The sequence below is a fragment of the Chlorocebus sabaeus genome, chromosome 20 (assembly GCF_047675955.1).
Source record: "Chlorocebus sabaeus isolate Y175 chromosome 20, mChlSab1.0.hap1, whole genome shotgun sequence".
NCBI lineage: Eukaryota > Metazoa > Chordata > Mammalia > Primates > Cercopithecidae > Chlorocebus > Chlorocebus sabaeus.
Window position 1 is genome coordinate 49,609,225 of NC_132923.1, and position 15,000 is coordinate 49,624,224.

At 36.5% G+C, this 15,000-nt stretch overlaps 1 protein-coding gene across 2 annotated transcripts in view; it reads right to left on the reverse strand.

The window, feature by feature from the left end:
• Window positions 1–9,944: 9,944 nt before the first annotated feature.
• Window positions 9,945–15,000, reverse strand: part of LMO4 (LIM domain only 4) — a 16,957-nt gene continuing 11,901 nt past the window's right edge. For both annotated transcript variants that reach the window (XM_007978059.3, XM_007978060.3), the window contains exon 5: window positions 9,945–10,603. In XM_007978059.3, the coding sequence (XP_007976250.1) occupies window positions 10,595–10,603 (9 nt within the window). In that variant the 3' untranslated portion in view covers window positions 9,945–10,594. The remainder of the gene's footprint in view (window positions 10,604–15,000) is intronic.

The window sequence follows — 15,000 nt, forward strand, 5'->3', positions numbered from 1 at the left end:
GCCAGGCACTCTTCCAAACAGCAGGGATATGGGAATAAATGAGACACATTCTTGCCTTCCAGGAGCTCACATTCTGTTTGGAAAGCAAATTATTTAAATCCAGTAGAGGACTCTCCAATGTAGTTGGAAAATCCAAGAAGACTTCCCAGAGGCAGCAGCACTAGTGTCAGGGAGAGAGCGCACAAATTCCATTGCTGTAGAACCCATGTGTTGAAGACCACTACACTGGCATCTAGTTTTCTATCCTAAAATCTACCTCCTGAGTTTGAGTAAGACTTAACTAGTTTGCAAATATCCGTGATCTTCACCTTGCCTGCCTGCAAAGCCCATAAGCAAATTCAGAAGAGACTTCTACTTGTCCAAAGCAACATGGAGTAAAGTGGGTCAACTAGAATTAAAATATGCTCCAGCCAAAGGTTTGTCTCATAGAAAATGAAAAAATAAATGCTACAGATATAGTGAAGTTCCTTTGATAAATGAGAGTGACTCACAATTGGGGCCATTTTTAGAAAATGTAAAGAAAAAATATGCTAACCAACCCAGAGCTCCACTTGCATTATTTTAACAGTAGCTAATGAGATTTGATAAATCTCTAGATAGTGATAGGAAAAAAAAAGTGCTTCTAAAGATCTCTAAGATTGAAGACACAAATGGTCCAAGTTTTAGACATTTCCTCCCAGTTTATTCTATAACCAAACAGAAGTTCGACAGAGTTGAGCTACACACTGCACAGGTGACACAGTTCTGGTTCGCACATGGGCTTCCAAGTGGGGCAAATCTATGTGGCCTTAGAACATTATGCAAACATGCAGAACCTCCATTTCCTTACCTGTTAAGTGGCAGTGATGACACCTTACTTGAGGGGCTGTCACAAAAGTTAAATGAGGTACAGTACCTGACACATAACAGCATTGTTCATACTGACCTAGATTTAAGCATCAGCTCTACCATGTACTGAACATATGGGGCAAGTTACCCAACCTTTGTAAGTCTCAGTTTCCATATGTGTAAAATGGATCCATAAAACCCACTTTATAGGTTTTATGAGAATTAAACGAGTGATTGCATACAAAGTGCTGAGCTCAATAATTGTTAGCTCTAATTGAATTACTAGATAAACAACAAATGATAATTTCTTCTCCTTTCCCAAATAGCTATGAAATGGGAAATGTGTCATTATCCTTTTGAAGGAAAGTGTGTCATCAAAAAGGCACTACAACTATTAATATTTTCACATGTAAACAATGATAGCTGGATCAAAGTCTCCTTCCCAAGGCAATCAGACATTTTTAATATTCACTAGTTTGCTATGGTTTTAAATGTATAGCATCAACTCTATTATCTGATGGAGTTAATCCTAATATGCTTTTCTTTATAGGTGACCCTGGGAACCTGTTGATAAGGCTCTGGGGTCAGATTCATCTCTGTTCAGACAACTCTAGCAGTGTGACTCTGAGCAAGGGTTTTTTAACCTAAGTTCCTGCTTCCTCAAATGCAAATGTAGGAATAGTAACATCTTCCTCAAAGTTGTATGCTGGGGATAACACATGAAAGAGATGCCTGGGCCACATAATTATTTAAGAAATGTTCATTTCTTTCTTGAGCTACCTTCTACCAACTATTTGGTCTGAGTTTATGAAACTGTAAATTTTGAATAACATTTGCCTAACAAAGGCATTATTACCTTGCTTAAAAAAACACACAATACATTCTAAACCAAAAATAATCTGAGTGTAATCCATTATTTTGGATTAATCTATATCATCACTCTCCTCCCTTAGAGAAGACAGGCCAAGAGTTGATTACAATAATGTTTGAAGTAAGTTGAAGACCTTATAATTAACACTTAAGTCGGAGAATTTATTATATTTTCCAGTGTTTCAGTATTTACAGTCCAAAATAGTGTCATCCTCAGAATATAAAGCCCTTTTACCTTTAGTGATATGTCAAATGCACTGGCAAATATAGCTGTTGTCAGTAAATTCCTATTTAACAGATGGGCAAGATGAGGTAGTGAGATTAAATAACCTAGTCCATGGCTAATATTTGATTAGAAAGGCAAATTTAATCATAGTTGCCATTTGACTTCCTTTCAGGACTAGAATTAAATTTCAGGTGTCTCCTGACTCCCAGTTTAGTGCTTATTTCACTACAGTGCAATATGTGCTTTACTACATGCTTTAAAATAAGAGGAGAGAGTGGGGAGGCACAAGCGCCTTCCTCCTAAAAGGCACAAAGCACAAAATACGAAGTAAATAGTCCATCATTAATTGTCATAACACTCCCCGCAAGACAACGAGTATTGACGATCTCCCTTAGTCGGGATGATGGTGTAGAAACCTAAGTTTAAAAAAAGATGCACAAGATGCCCACAGATACTCAAGAAATCAAAAAGACAGCCCAGAATTACCTAGTGTTAGAATGAAATTGATCACACACCTTCTGGAAAGCACACAGTTCTACAAGTCTCTATGTACGCAGGGAAATCCAACTACCTTTTTTGGGGGGAAGGATTGTTTCATAGAACATCTAGCAGCAACCCTGGGTAAGTGGGAACTGTTTTGAGAATGTTTTCAACTTAGTCACCCAATTCTCATCAGGCCCAATCAACCAACTGCCTAACCTCATTTAGTTTTGAAAAATAATGTCACAAATGTGTCCAGAGTGGGATAAAATGCACAGCAGAGAGTTCATTAACATGCCATCTGCATGCAAAACAAGGGGATTCCAGAGGCAGAATGCTTTGGTAGGCCACTAGAAATCAAATTCCAGGCTAAAAAATATAGAACACAACTTAGGGAGAAAAATATTACAGCTACACCTTTACTTCACCCACAGCAAAGACTGTCTGGTTTTCAAGAACTCCAAAGCCAGCCTGAATTCTCTTTCCCTCTTTTTTAAAACTTTAAAACATGTTTTACTACTTAAAGAGGGTTAAAAAGAATTGCTTACAGCATGAGGTGGTTGATGGAGTTTCGTGAATCATATCCATTCCCATGAAGAAAGAAAGGCCTAGCTAGACCTCAGTGTCAGAAATCCATTTAGGATTGCCCGTCTTTTGAAAATCAAGCCTGTTTATCTTCCTGATTCACTCAGTAACAAATCAGAAAACTCAAACCTGCCCCCTCCATTTCTTCTGACTCCTACTGCCTCCCTCTACTCTCAGAGAAAGAAAGGATTCGATTTCCAGAGGCTGTAGCTTTAATGAACCAGAGGCCTTTTTTTCCACAGTGGTACCTCAAACTTCATCAGGAGCATTGGAGTCTGCTTTTTTTCTATTGCAATTTTCATTCCGCCTTAGCTCTCCCTGACACACCTGTGAAGTGTCACCAAATGCTGTATCACATCAACTTTCAAAAACTGCCAACTCTGCTAATGTCTGAGACCTCCTGATGTCACAGCCTTACAGGAGCTTGAAGTACACAAAAGCATAGCTTGAGTTTTACCACACACAGCAAAAGCACCTGTGTGGGTGGTTAGGGCAGAGGGTCTTGTTGACAGTCGTGAAATAAGACAAACAAAACCATTGAAATGAGATGTGTGGCAGGGGTGTTTGTGGAGCCTGTACATCCTTCTTCCCGAACTACAGTGAGAGACCCCAGCCCCTTAAACTCCCTCGCAGAGCTATTTATCTAGAAAATTGTTCCTTCCATTCTCCCTACCCTCCTTTTTATCACGACAGAAATTTCCTCATAGCCTAGAATTCTAAGAGAAAATATTTCATCTATTATCAATTTCATAAGCATCCACTCCCACCCACTGCCAAAAAAAAGAAACATCACTGGTAAATATTATTCAGGGTATGGTTTGTACTGGCTATTCAGCTCTGGGTACAGATGGCATTTATTGAAAAACTGGAATGTTATCATGGTTTTTGGTTATACTGTAGAGTAGTATAACCAAGTAATTCAGTATACGGGTCCTGCAGCCTCCATACCTGGTGCAAATCTTGCCTACTCCTCAGTGTTGTCATCAGATTTAACTTACTAATTGTATGACCTTAGGCCATAATGTACACATATCTACAAAGCATCTTGCCCTTTTCTATTGATATTCTGTAGTTTGAATCTATAGGTGTGTTGATCTATACATATTTTTCCAGGTCCTTATAATCTAAGGTGGATATATGTATATCCATCCATAACCAATGAGAAGGGTAATTTAGTCTTTGGACTAAAAAAAACCACACACTGGCTAGCTTCAGTCTCATTTTGCACTTAGTAGAATAAGACTAAAAGCATGCAAAGGGCCATTGTGTTGTGAGATACCCCATGAAATAACATATAGAAATTATGGGCTTTAAGAATTGGTACTTTGGCACCCAAATCCACTGCAGTCAACAGTCTATGCAAAAACACACACAAAAATAAGTCTTTTTTGTTTTTTGCTTCACCATTTTATATCAACATTAAAGAATGTTTCATTAAATTGGAGTAGATATTTTTAACCATTTTTCCCTTTGTAATAAAGGCAGCTTGGATTTAATATGTTACTTGTTCAGGTAACTTGTTTTAAAAAGTACAATTTTTTGTATCTTTTTAAACCCTAGCAATTAATGGGAAAATAGAAAGTACAGCCAATAAAATTTTAAAATAATCTGAGAATTGTTAGTGTACAAGTAAAGCTATAATTTGTTCTCTTTGAATGTCTCAGTGCTTTCCCATCCTAAAACAACAAATATAAACATCAGTTCTTTTGAGGTATGTCTACTTTTTACATCACCCTAGAATATGTAAAAAGTTTTCCTAAAACTGTTCATGTGTATTACTTCTTTTCTACTTATACAAGTACAAATGACTTTTATATAATCTAATTTATTGTAAGGTCTTTTACGTGGCTCAAGTCACAGCTCATTCAAAGATTCTAAACACATCCTTTACTACTTTGTGTGGAGTATTTTGATCCATTTTTCTTTCTGAACTAATATGATTATGAAAGTCTTGTTCTTGTTCCTCAGCAACAACAATTTGTGGGCAGAGTTATTATCAATTATACCTAAATATTCATCATGAAGGAGTTGAGATTTCTCAAAATTCAAAAGAAGTATCTCTTAGAGCAAGGCTGAAATGTGGGCAAGCTAAGTAAGTTGACATTTCAGGTTGGATAAAGACAAAATGCAATGTTTTTTTAAGAGGAAAGAAACTAGTTATAGCTAACAGGATAAAGCACATCATCAGTGCAGGTAATTTTACCAAAATGTCCTAAATGCCAGCATTCAATAGCAATTCTGGGACCCTGGGCCTTAATAACAACACTCAACACGTTGGAGGCTGCGGCAAAAACAAAGTAAGTAATATTGACCCCATCTCTACTTAAAATTGTGACATTTTGTTCATGTTTTTGCATTGATTTTAAAATGCTGCATTAAAAGATTATCTTAATTACTGATTTTTTGACACCTCCTTAAATTCTACACCCAAAATAAGTGCCCACTAACCTCGACCCTTCTCTTAGCCCTGCTTAATAAGTAATCTCCCTGAACTTTAGTTACCTCATCTGTAAAACTGAGGGAATAATAATTCAAAGGATTATGAGGACCGAATGATATTGCATGTGTAAGTACTTGTTCATTGTAAACGTAAATGTATAAATACATTTACAAAGCTTTATGCAACTCCAAGATAAAGTTATTATATTAAACATTGTATTTAAAGATGTAAGGTTTTGGGCAAGTTTAAGTCCCATGATTGATGACAGAAACCGAATCAGAGGCCTTAGAGAAATAGAATTTAAGACACACCTATTCCTACCAAACCTTATTTAAGTAAAGAAAAAGGTACAGTAACAACCCAAGAAATCAATTTCCTTTCCAGGTTTCATAATTAATCTTCATTTGTAAATCCTGTTTGTCCTCACATTTTCTCTTTACTGTTCCTAAAAACATTCAATTCACCAAAAATGAAAAATTAATTTAGGAAGAAACCCTAACTTAAGACAAAACTTGCAGCTCAAACAACAGGTGAAAGCATACAAATATAAAAATTGTTTTTGAAGAAGTTGGGGATGTGAACCTTTTAGTTCAAGATGGGGGGTTGTTCTAGAGTGAAGGAAGGTGAGATGCCTCCTGTTCTCATGAGCTAATGATTGTTTCCAACTGGTTAGAATTCAGTGCTAATTGCATTTTAAAACACCACCTCTGAAATCTTTTTCTCTCAGGATCTTGCATCAATGTTTCACATTTTCAATGCAACCTTTGCACTTCACCTTTCTCACACAACAAATTCTGAATGTCAGATCTACTGGAAGAACTCAGTTCAGATCCTTCCTCTCCCAGCAGGTTTTGATCTGGTGGTGATGATGTCAATACCTAGGAAAGGCTGTCCTGCCCTGGTTCTGAGGGGAGAGACACAATTAAAATCGGTACTTTGGTGACTCTACGCAGGCTTGTCTATCCTAACAGGGAGTCATTAAACAACTTTCCAGTGTCATTCAAAGAACTTATAACAGAATCAATTGATTTTCATCCTCTGCTTTATTAGTTGTGATTTAGGAAATAGAATGGCCCTGTTTACACAGCTGTAACATGTCAGGGCCTGTAGTACATTATTGGCTTGAGGCCTCCGAGTTGCCGTCCATTCTCAGCAGAATCAATCTGAACTTGAAAACATTCCCTCTAGGAAACATGCACATATCTACTAGCATAAAGCACTTCTTGTACAACTGAAAACAGTATTCACTTGAGGTAAGTTGCAAGTTCACCTTCCAAAAATCAGCCCCCACTTGTCATTGCTCTCAGCATGTTCACTATGGGAGCAGAGGGCTACAAATGCCTCTTTAACTAGGTACCCAGCATCGGTGAATGTGTTACACTTTGCTGCTAGTCAGATCTCAGACTCTGCAAGTGGGAGTAGCTGGCTGTTTAACATGCGTTCAGAGCACTGCCAATCTAAAATGGCTGCTCAGTAATACTTTAATTGCAGTTTCATGGAAACAAATTGCTATTTAACTGCAATAAGCATTTCTGTGACTTGGCTGGACTAACAATAGGTGAGTCTTAGTAACAAAGCTACAAGTAACATTAACTTGTAAATGGCCTTTTTCCAATGGCCTCTTAAAGGAGTCATAGGTGGGACAGCACCCAGGACAGAACTCCCCGGTGAAGGGTGAAGTGGTCTTTGGGGTGAAGGGTGAAAGGATTTTTGGATTTCCTTATTTTAAATACAATTAGGCTACACAGAAACTCTTCACTAGACTCCATATGTAGATCTTGGGTTCACTGTTTGTTGTATGATTTATGGGCCCTAAGAAATATTTTATATAAATAGTAGTACACATTAGAATCTTACTATATTGACATTTGAAGCCCTTTAAGGGCTTCATTTTAGATGCTTAGTTGTTTCAAGTATCTGTTAATAAGGGCAAAAGAATTTAAACACAGCTAATATTAAGAGGATGACAATTTCACAACTTCATTTTGATGTGACAGTTTTTTCTCATTTTGTATTTTATAAGACACTACAGTCCAGGTTACACTATTTCCTAATAAATCATGAAAGAGCTGAAAATAGTTTCTAGTGGCAAACAATCTGGTTTGGAAAAGCTTCAGGCTCCCCTGCCTTGCGGGATGTGTAAATCTAACTAGACAGTTAGATAGGTAAAAAACAATAAACCCTTTTAGAGGACAATCTTTTTACAAAATTGTTTCATTAGCAAGAGTGACAATTTGCATGATTGAGACATTTATATGTATCATAAACATAATTTTTTTTATCAGTTCAGCAGGGCTAAGTAACATTTGCTTTTATTTTTAATTGCACTTGCTTGTAGGGACTGGGGGCCATCTTGCTCTATGATATGCTTAATATTAAGTAAATCCTTTCAAAACAAGTGTCCATCTCGCTAACTAGTAACATCACAAATGCAATGGATGAAAGGTAGAATAAACTCATAGACTTTTTTTTTTTTCCTAAGCAATGTTGAGGTTGGGGGAGGAACTGCACACAATCGCTGCTCACATCTGAATAAACCTGAGTGTTTTTAGTAGCTTTCCATCCACACAGAGCATTCCCATTAGAGCCGGGTTTTATTGTTTGAAATGCCTCTGGTTTCAAGAAAGTGTTTTACCTAAAGCAAGACTACTACTTAAATATGTTCTATTGTATATTCATAGCTCCATTAGTCCTTCTCCAATTTAGCACATCAAAGAGAAGGCTTCATCACTTGCATGTGGATTATACTAACATGAGTGACATTTGTAATCTTATAGGTCTGCAACTTAAGAAATGCTTTTAGAAGCTCATTATTAAATACGCAGCAGTGCTTGAGGAACCAGCCATATAATAGTTTATTTAAAGTCTGTAATGACCTTAGCCCTCCACATCACTAAATGCCACAATATATTATTTACTAAAATTATTAACCACCTCCTTTGAATTTCTATACTATCAGGGACATGAGTGCTCATGCCAAAAATATAGAAAATGCCTGCAATCTCATTAACATATTTCCCCCTTTACCATCCCAGTCTAACTTCCTTGAGAAAGTTTCTTAAAGGAAAAAAACAAAAACAAAAACAAATATAAGAACCAGAACTAGCTTGAAGAAATTCCCCAAGGATCTAATTCAAAGAGACATCTAATTCAAACAGATATATATGTGATTTCTTCATATTATTTCCTTGCATTTTGTTTTTATAAGGTTCTAACAAAACTATTCACTTCAACTCTGCCTTTACAATCTCCTCTAGGTTTGAAGTTCAAGCAACTGATTTCTTTCCCCCCCTGCCCTGGAATCTCTGAAAACAGGAAGTGAGCACATTTCTCAAAGGGAAGCTGACTGGTAGTTGAGATGTGCTGGGCTAGACCTCTCTACATGGCTCCATGGCTATTCTCAGAGGGAGGGTCTACATCAGGCGCTTTTCTGAAACAAAATAAATGCCATCTTAAAAAATAAAATTTTAAATACTAGTGTTCACACACCTGGTTTTATTAGTCTGGGATAGAAGTTATAGTTGAAATTTGCTCACATCTAAGGAAGCTGGCAGTACAACCTCAGCCTGCAGGCCTATTTGGTTTTCCTCCTTCTACCACTAGCTGTGTTATACCCACATGCTTTCCGGAGGGCAGCTCTGCGGGCAGTACAGGCGCTGTCGTGGACATTCTGCTGCCTGCAACCAGCAACTCAGTATCTCAAGACTAAGTCTAAATGAAGTCAGAATCTTCCCCCAAAATACATACGGAAAGGCAGAGTCAGTAAAGAAGTCTAGGAGCAAAACAAAATAAACATATCTTACAGCCGACCACACGAGCCTAAAGGTCACCAGGAAACAGCTACTTCACCCATCAAAGATCACTATAAAAGAACTCTGGGTCCCTACAACTAGGTGAGTTTCAAAATATGTACAGTTATGACTTAGAAATTGTGACTTCCTTCAAAAGCTATAAACTTGGTAAGAGAGCAGGATGGTTGTGTCATATATATATATATATATATATATTTTTTTTTTACATACTTTTCATCAATACCCAAGGCTTTGCTATTGAGAAAAAGAATAAGCAAAATAGTGGATACTCAAGTATTTATATATAAACACAAAAGACTTACTGTGATCTAGAAGTGTAACGAAATGCTGTTAACAGAATATTCTTGACTTATAGAAAGGACTCTGTTAGAAACTTTGCTTTGTACCCCTGCCAATAATGGATGGCATGGTTAAGTAATTTGAAGAATATCTTACTGGTCCAGAGCTAAATAAATATACCACCTCCCTCAACTCCTTCAAATTTAAAGTGAGCTTGTTATTCAACAATAAAAACTGAATGTTTCCAAAATACAGAAAAGAAAAAGCAGTGTTTAAACCCAAACACCATTAAATATTTTTTCTTTTAAGTTTTTATTATTTAAATACACCATACTAGAGCAAATGTCTCTGAAAATATCACAAATAAAAGATTTTTTTTTTCTTCATTCAGCAAATTAGAAGTGGGGGAATTTTCTACACAGTAGCTGCTATGAGCCTGATTTTTTTTTCCAATTTTTTTCTTTTTTCATTCTTTTTTTTTTTTTTCTTTGCCATGGGAGTAGCAACATTAGGACAAAACACTTACATGCATACATACATTGTATTTTACAGAGATACAATAAGTGTTTGTGATAGAATATCACAAAAGCCACATCTCTTTCCTTTATCTCATGTTCAGTTTTGATTGAAACACGTTTCCTTACAACACTTAAATATACAAAGAGCAAATAGAATGTTGTTAAGGTAAAACACAGGGTACAAACTCTGGCCAGTGCCCTGCTAATTGTTAATGAGGGTAGAAAGCAGATTTGAATGCTTCTTTTAATTAGCTTCATTAGTCATTTCCCTCCCCCCCAGCTCCCTCCCCCCCCAAGATGTCCTCTGGTGGATCTTTTTTCATTTTCTCTACAGTCTCCCATTAGCCCAGGTTCATGGAGTCCTTAATGTTCATATTCAGTCATTTTAATACACCAATAAATGCGGGAAGGGCAATCAAGACTAAAGAAGGTGCAATGGCATGGAGCTGGCACTGGTGCTAGCTACAAAGGTGACTTGTCTACTGAAGACACATGGGATCCACCTGTGATGAACAAATCTGAGATGAAGGCACGCATTCTGCATTACTCTGACCTTTTAGCAGACCTGCAAGAAATAAAAACGGGCATCTTAGCTAAAATGCTAAATTTGAGAGATATTAAACTCAAATATGACTGCTTTTGTCTTCCCCACATTCGCTAATCTTCTTGTATTAGATTACTTTCCAACTGTGACTTGATAGAGGCTTTCTATGCTACTTACTCTAGCAGTGAAGAACTAAAGCATAACATTTTCTGCAGTTTTACTAGCAAAGAAAATGAGACAGAAAATGGACACTCAGAAAGTTTCTGGTGTAAAATACTACAATTAATTGCTTAACTCTGTTAAGAGAAAGTGTCTTTCCAAAAGAAATGTAACATCTTGCCCAGCAGTGGGATCTTGAATTTTTTAAATAGCGGGGACATTCCAAGACAAGTTCCTACCCAGGAAGTTTGGGGTTAATAAACTCAACCGTGTAACCTTTAGGAATGTTGCTTAAACTGCTTGTGTCTCAGTTTCCTCATCTTTAAAGAAGGGATAATGACTCTGTTATGATAATTACATAATATATACGGGAGCACTTTCAACAGTGCTTGGCCCTTAATAAAACCTCAACGAATAATGGCAGTTATCATTATTATTCTGATATCCCCATGTGAAAAATATTCACCCATTTGGTACTACCTATACGTGTATGTGTGTCTGTATGAAAATTTCTATGTACAAATATTCACATATTTTTCACTATTTCCTATCTGCTATGTCACTTAATAGTTACACAAATATGTGAATCAATACATGTAATGTGTTAATGACTTGTGATAGAAAAAAGAACATAGTTCAATGCAAGGGTAGCTTCAATGTCTAAGTCAGAAATGGAAATCCACACACTTGTCAAATACAATCTGTTTGCAATTACCAAAATGAAATAATATATATTAGGTTTTTATGGTTTTTAAATGACATTTTGAGCTTCCCAGAAGTTCTCATTTCACTCTTTCCCTAACTTACAAAAAGCCTGTAGTCTATTAGGAACTGCAACCCCCCACTTCTAAGCTAATTAAAGTGGTGGAGGCTTAATTCCCCAGAGTGGAAGCTCAGTGTGAGAAAGGTAATTTGTCTGTCCAGAACAAAGATGCGGCAGCAGCCAGCAAGCATATTTAATAAATGAGCATCAAATGTCCTCTACGATGGACACACACAACACCAATTATGTAACTATGGGGGAACTGCGAAGTGATATGTCAACTAGAACACTCACTAAATTTTCCTCCAACTACAGAGATGTGATCTAACTCTGTTCCACTGAAAAGCACAGATAATTCTAGATGGTACCATCACACTTTTGAATGGAAGAAAAAAATTCCAGAACAGGCAGCAATCTACAAAAGAAAAAATTAGCCACAATTCCTGATTCACATAACCCTCTAGAAGGCAGTATTCTCCCGAAGCTAGCCAAGCCTCCTTTAAGTGATATAGGTTATAAAATGTTGTAGATCCTTGAAAACTAGTGGCCTGAGATTTCAGTCCATCTGAAATGCAAGACTTCAATCACTGTATGATTTAAAAACTTAAAATTATTTTTCTTGGAATATACAACAGCCAATGATGCAGAACAACCACTACACAGCCCAGACCCTGGGAACAAATCTCCGAATAAAAGTTTAAAGGGACCAGACAATGGGGGCCTATATTTTCCATGCAATTAACTGCCTTTAAAAAAGGGATGTTCGAATAATCAACTCATTGCTTTTAAGCCAGAGGATGCTTCAGTGTATTTACCACGCATAATACACCAAAAATGTAATTGATTCTGCGAATAGAAGGAAAACGGCCAAAATAAATGTCCAATTTTCCCTACCAAAAATATGGAGAACGAGAGAGGAGAAAATAATAAAACAAAGCCATTTGTCATTTCTCCCCATCTCATCGCCTCCAGAAACGAAACGCCACAGGGTTTTGGGAAAATAATTTTAAAGCCTCTCCAGTTCCAAAAAGCAGTTTATGTTCCATCAGGAAGTGTGTTTTCATTAACTCTTCCCCCTTGCCCTCTCATTAATATCTCTCTGGACCATGTTCAGCTTGCCCAAAACCTTTATTTATAAAAACTACCTTGTGAATTGACCGTGCTCATGGTGAGCTGAGCACCAAGGGCAAAAATGTGAGACACTTATGCCAACAGGGAAATGTTGTTAATTAACAGCACCCCCAAAACACAGCTTCTCACCAAGGTCTGACAAGAACATATCCTTAAATTGTATTTCCTTATGCTTTTTAAAAGCTATTAATTTTTGAAGGCCACCTGTCTCTTTTTTGGCTTCCAACATTAAGAAAATACACACTAACAGGTTCTTATTCATTGCCTAAAATATATTTAGTGTTCCAAAATGAATACCCTACCACTGCCATCCTGGAAAAGGTGTAGAAAACAGATTTCAATGAAAGGCACAATACATATAATCTCATCAACAGGTAAACCTGGTTTTTCCGCAGTTCTCCTCCCTAACACCTCTAAATTTACGCCATCTTATACTGTAAAAGATGGTATGAAAGCCTGCTCATATTTCTCAGGTGTGCTTTATACTTAGTCCCTACCTAACATTGCTATTGCCTGTATTCAGTGCTTCACAATCTAGCAACATTTTCCATCTCATTTCTACATCCTTTCATTCTCACCATGCATGCTGGTGAACTGCAACAATCATTTTTTTGTATAGTACTTTGCTAAGTCAGAGAAAGAAACGGTATAAAACCAGCAACAACGTGAAGCTCTAACTCAGGGAAAAATTAAGCGTTGACATCAGAAGCGGACAGGTCTACCATTTTATTCCTAGCATATTTTTTCTTTTTTGCTACCAAGTGTAACTACAAACAGCTTTGCCTCTATTTTGAATAGGTACCTCAAAATATTTATGTTCCTCATTCATTGTTCTCAACTCTGCCCTGTAGATTCACTTCATTAGAATCCAAATCATAAAAACCTTTAAGCATTTACATGTCTAGGCACTCCTTAAAGAAGCTTGAAATGCCTCATCAGCAGTGACTGGTTAGTTTGCAATTAAAGAGTTCGACTTTTATTCTTAAAATGGCTATTCTATGTAGCTTCCCATATTAATAAATTAAATAAAAGCGCACATAATTTCATGTAATTAACACTAAGAAACGGAACATACAGTTAAAATTACCTCATAAACTTGAGCAAGGGAAAAGGACAAAATAAGCATCAAAATATGGCAGCATAATTTTAATGGTTAAAAGTTTTCAAATATTTGTCATCCACCCACCTCTACCACCGCACTAAGAAAATGCATTACAGAAGACAAAGAAGTCTATTATTTTCCCCAAGATCTTTGAAGCTTGCTAAATTCCTATTTGCAGATAAATGTTGTTTTTTTTTTTTTTTTTTTTGTGATCCTTACTACAGACATTAATGAAGTTCCTATTGTAAATCCATAAAGAATTACCAAGTGAAGTGTGCACTTTTTGTTTCAATGCAATAACTCAGTGCTGTGTGATTGCCTGGGTTAATGATGAAAAAGTCAAACATACTATCAGAGCTGATGGAAAAATCTATCACCAATCTGAAATTAAAATTCATCTGTGGTCAATAAGATTTAATATCCATGCAAGTGGCGCTGTAAAGAGTAAATGAATCAATGTCATCAATACATAATCAGTATGAAATATGATGTGAATAAAATTATGCACACGAGTCACACATTTCACTCTTTTCTGGGCCAGTGTGGAATGAACAGTCTCTTAACTCAAGGTTGACAGTAATTGTTACAAATTAGGCACAGCAGTTATCAAAATGCACTCACTTGCATAGCTATAGGACTTATTAAGGAGATTAAAATAGATCTGAAACTATCCAGTACTGGGGGTGCTGGACAACTGTTGATCACCAATTTTTCCCTCTGGAATATCTTCTAATACTACATGACTTGTATATTTGTATAATTTCCTAATTTTTAATTCTGGTACAAGGACTTTCAAGTTGTGGATTAAGAATCAAGATACATAATCTTTAATGGCACTATTAATGGCACTAAGCGGGTTAGCAAAAACAAGAACTTGGTTTTAAATGTCATAACTTATTCAAATGTTATGGTACCACCAAAGAACAAAAATGCCCTCCTATGGAATTACAGAATGTTTTGTAAAATTACTCTTCTAGAAGTAAATGAATCGTAAATTAGGTTTGGAAGGCAGGTGTCCGGATTGCTATTCCTAATGCAGAAATCATTCTTTCATGACAAAGATCTTTATTCTCTTTTCCGACCATAAATGTTCTAATTTTCCTCCCATGATAACCTATCACATCATGTTTCTGAATTTCAAAATTGTCAAATGGAATAAATAACCAGTTATATGGAAGCTTTACATTTTGTTTGCTTTTGCATGTGACAATCTTATGTTCAATGTTGAGTGAATCTACAGATATAACCAAGTCAGGATGTACT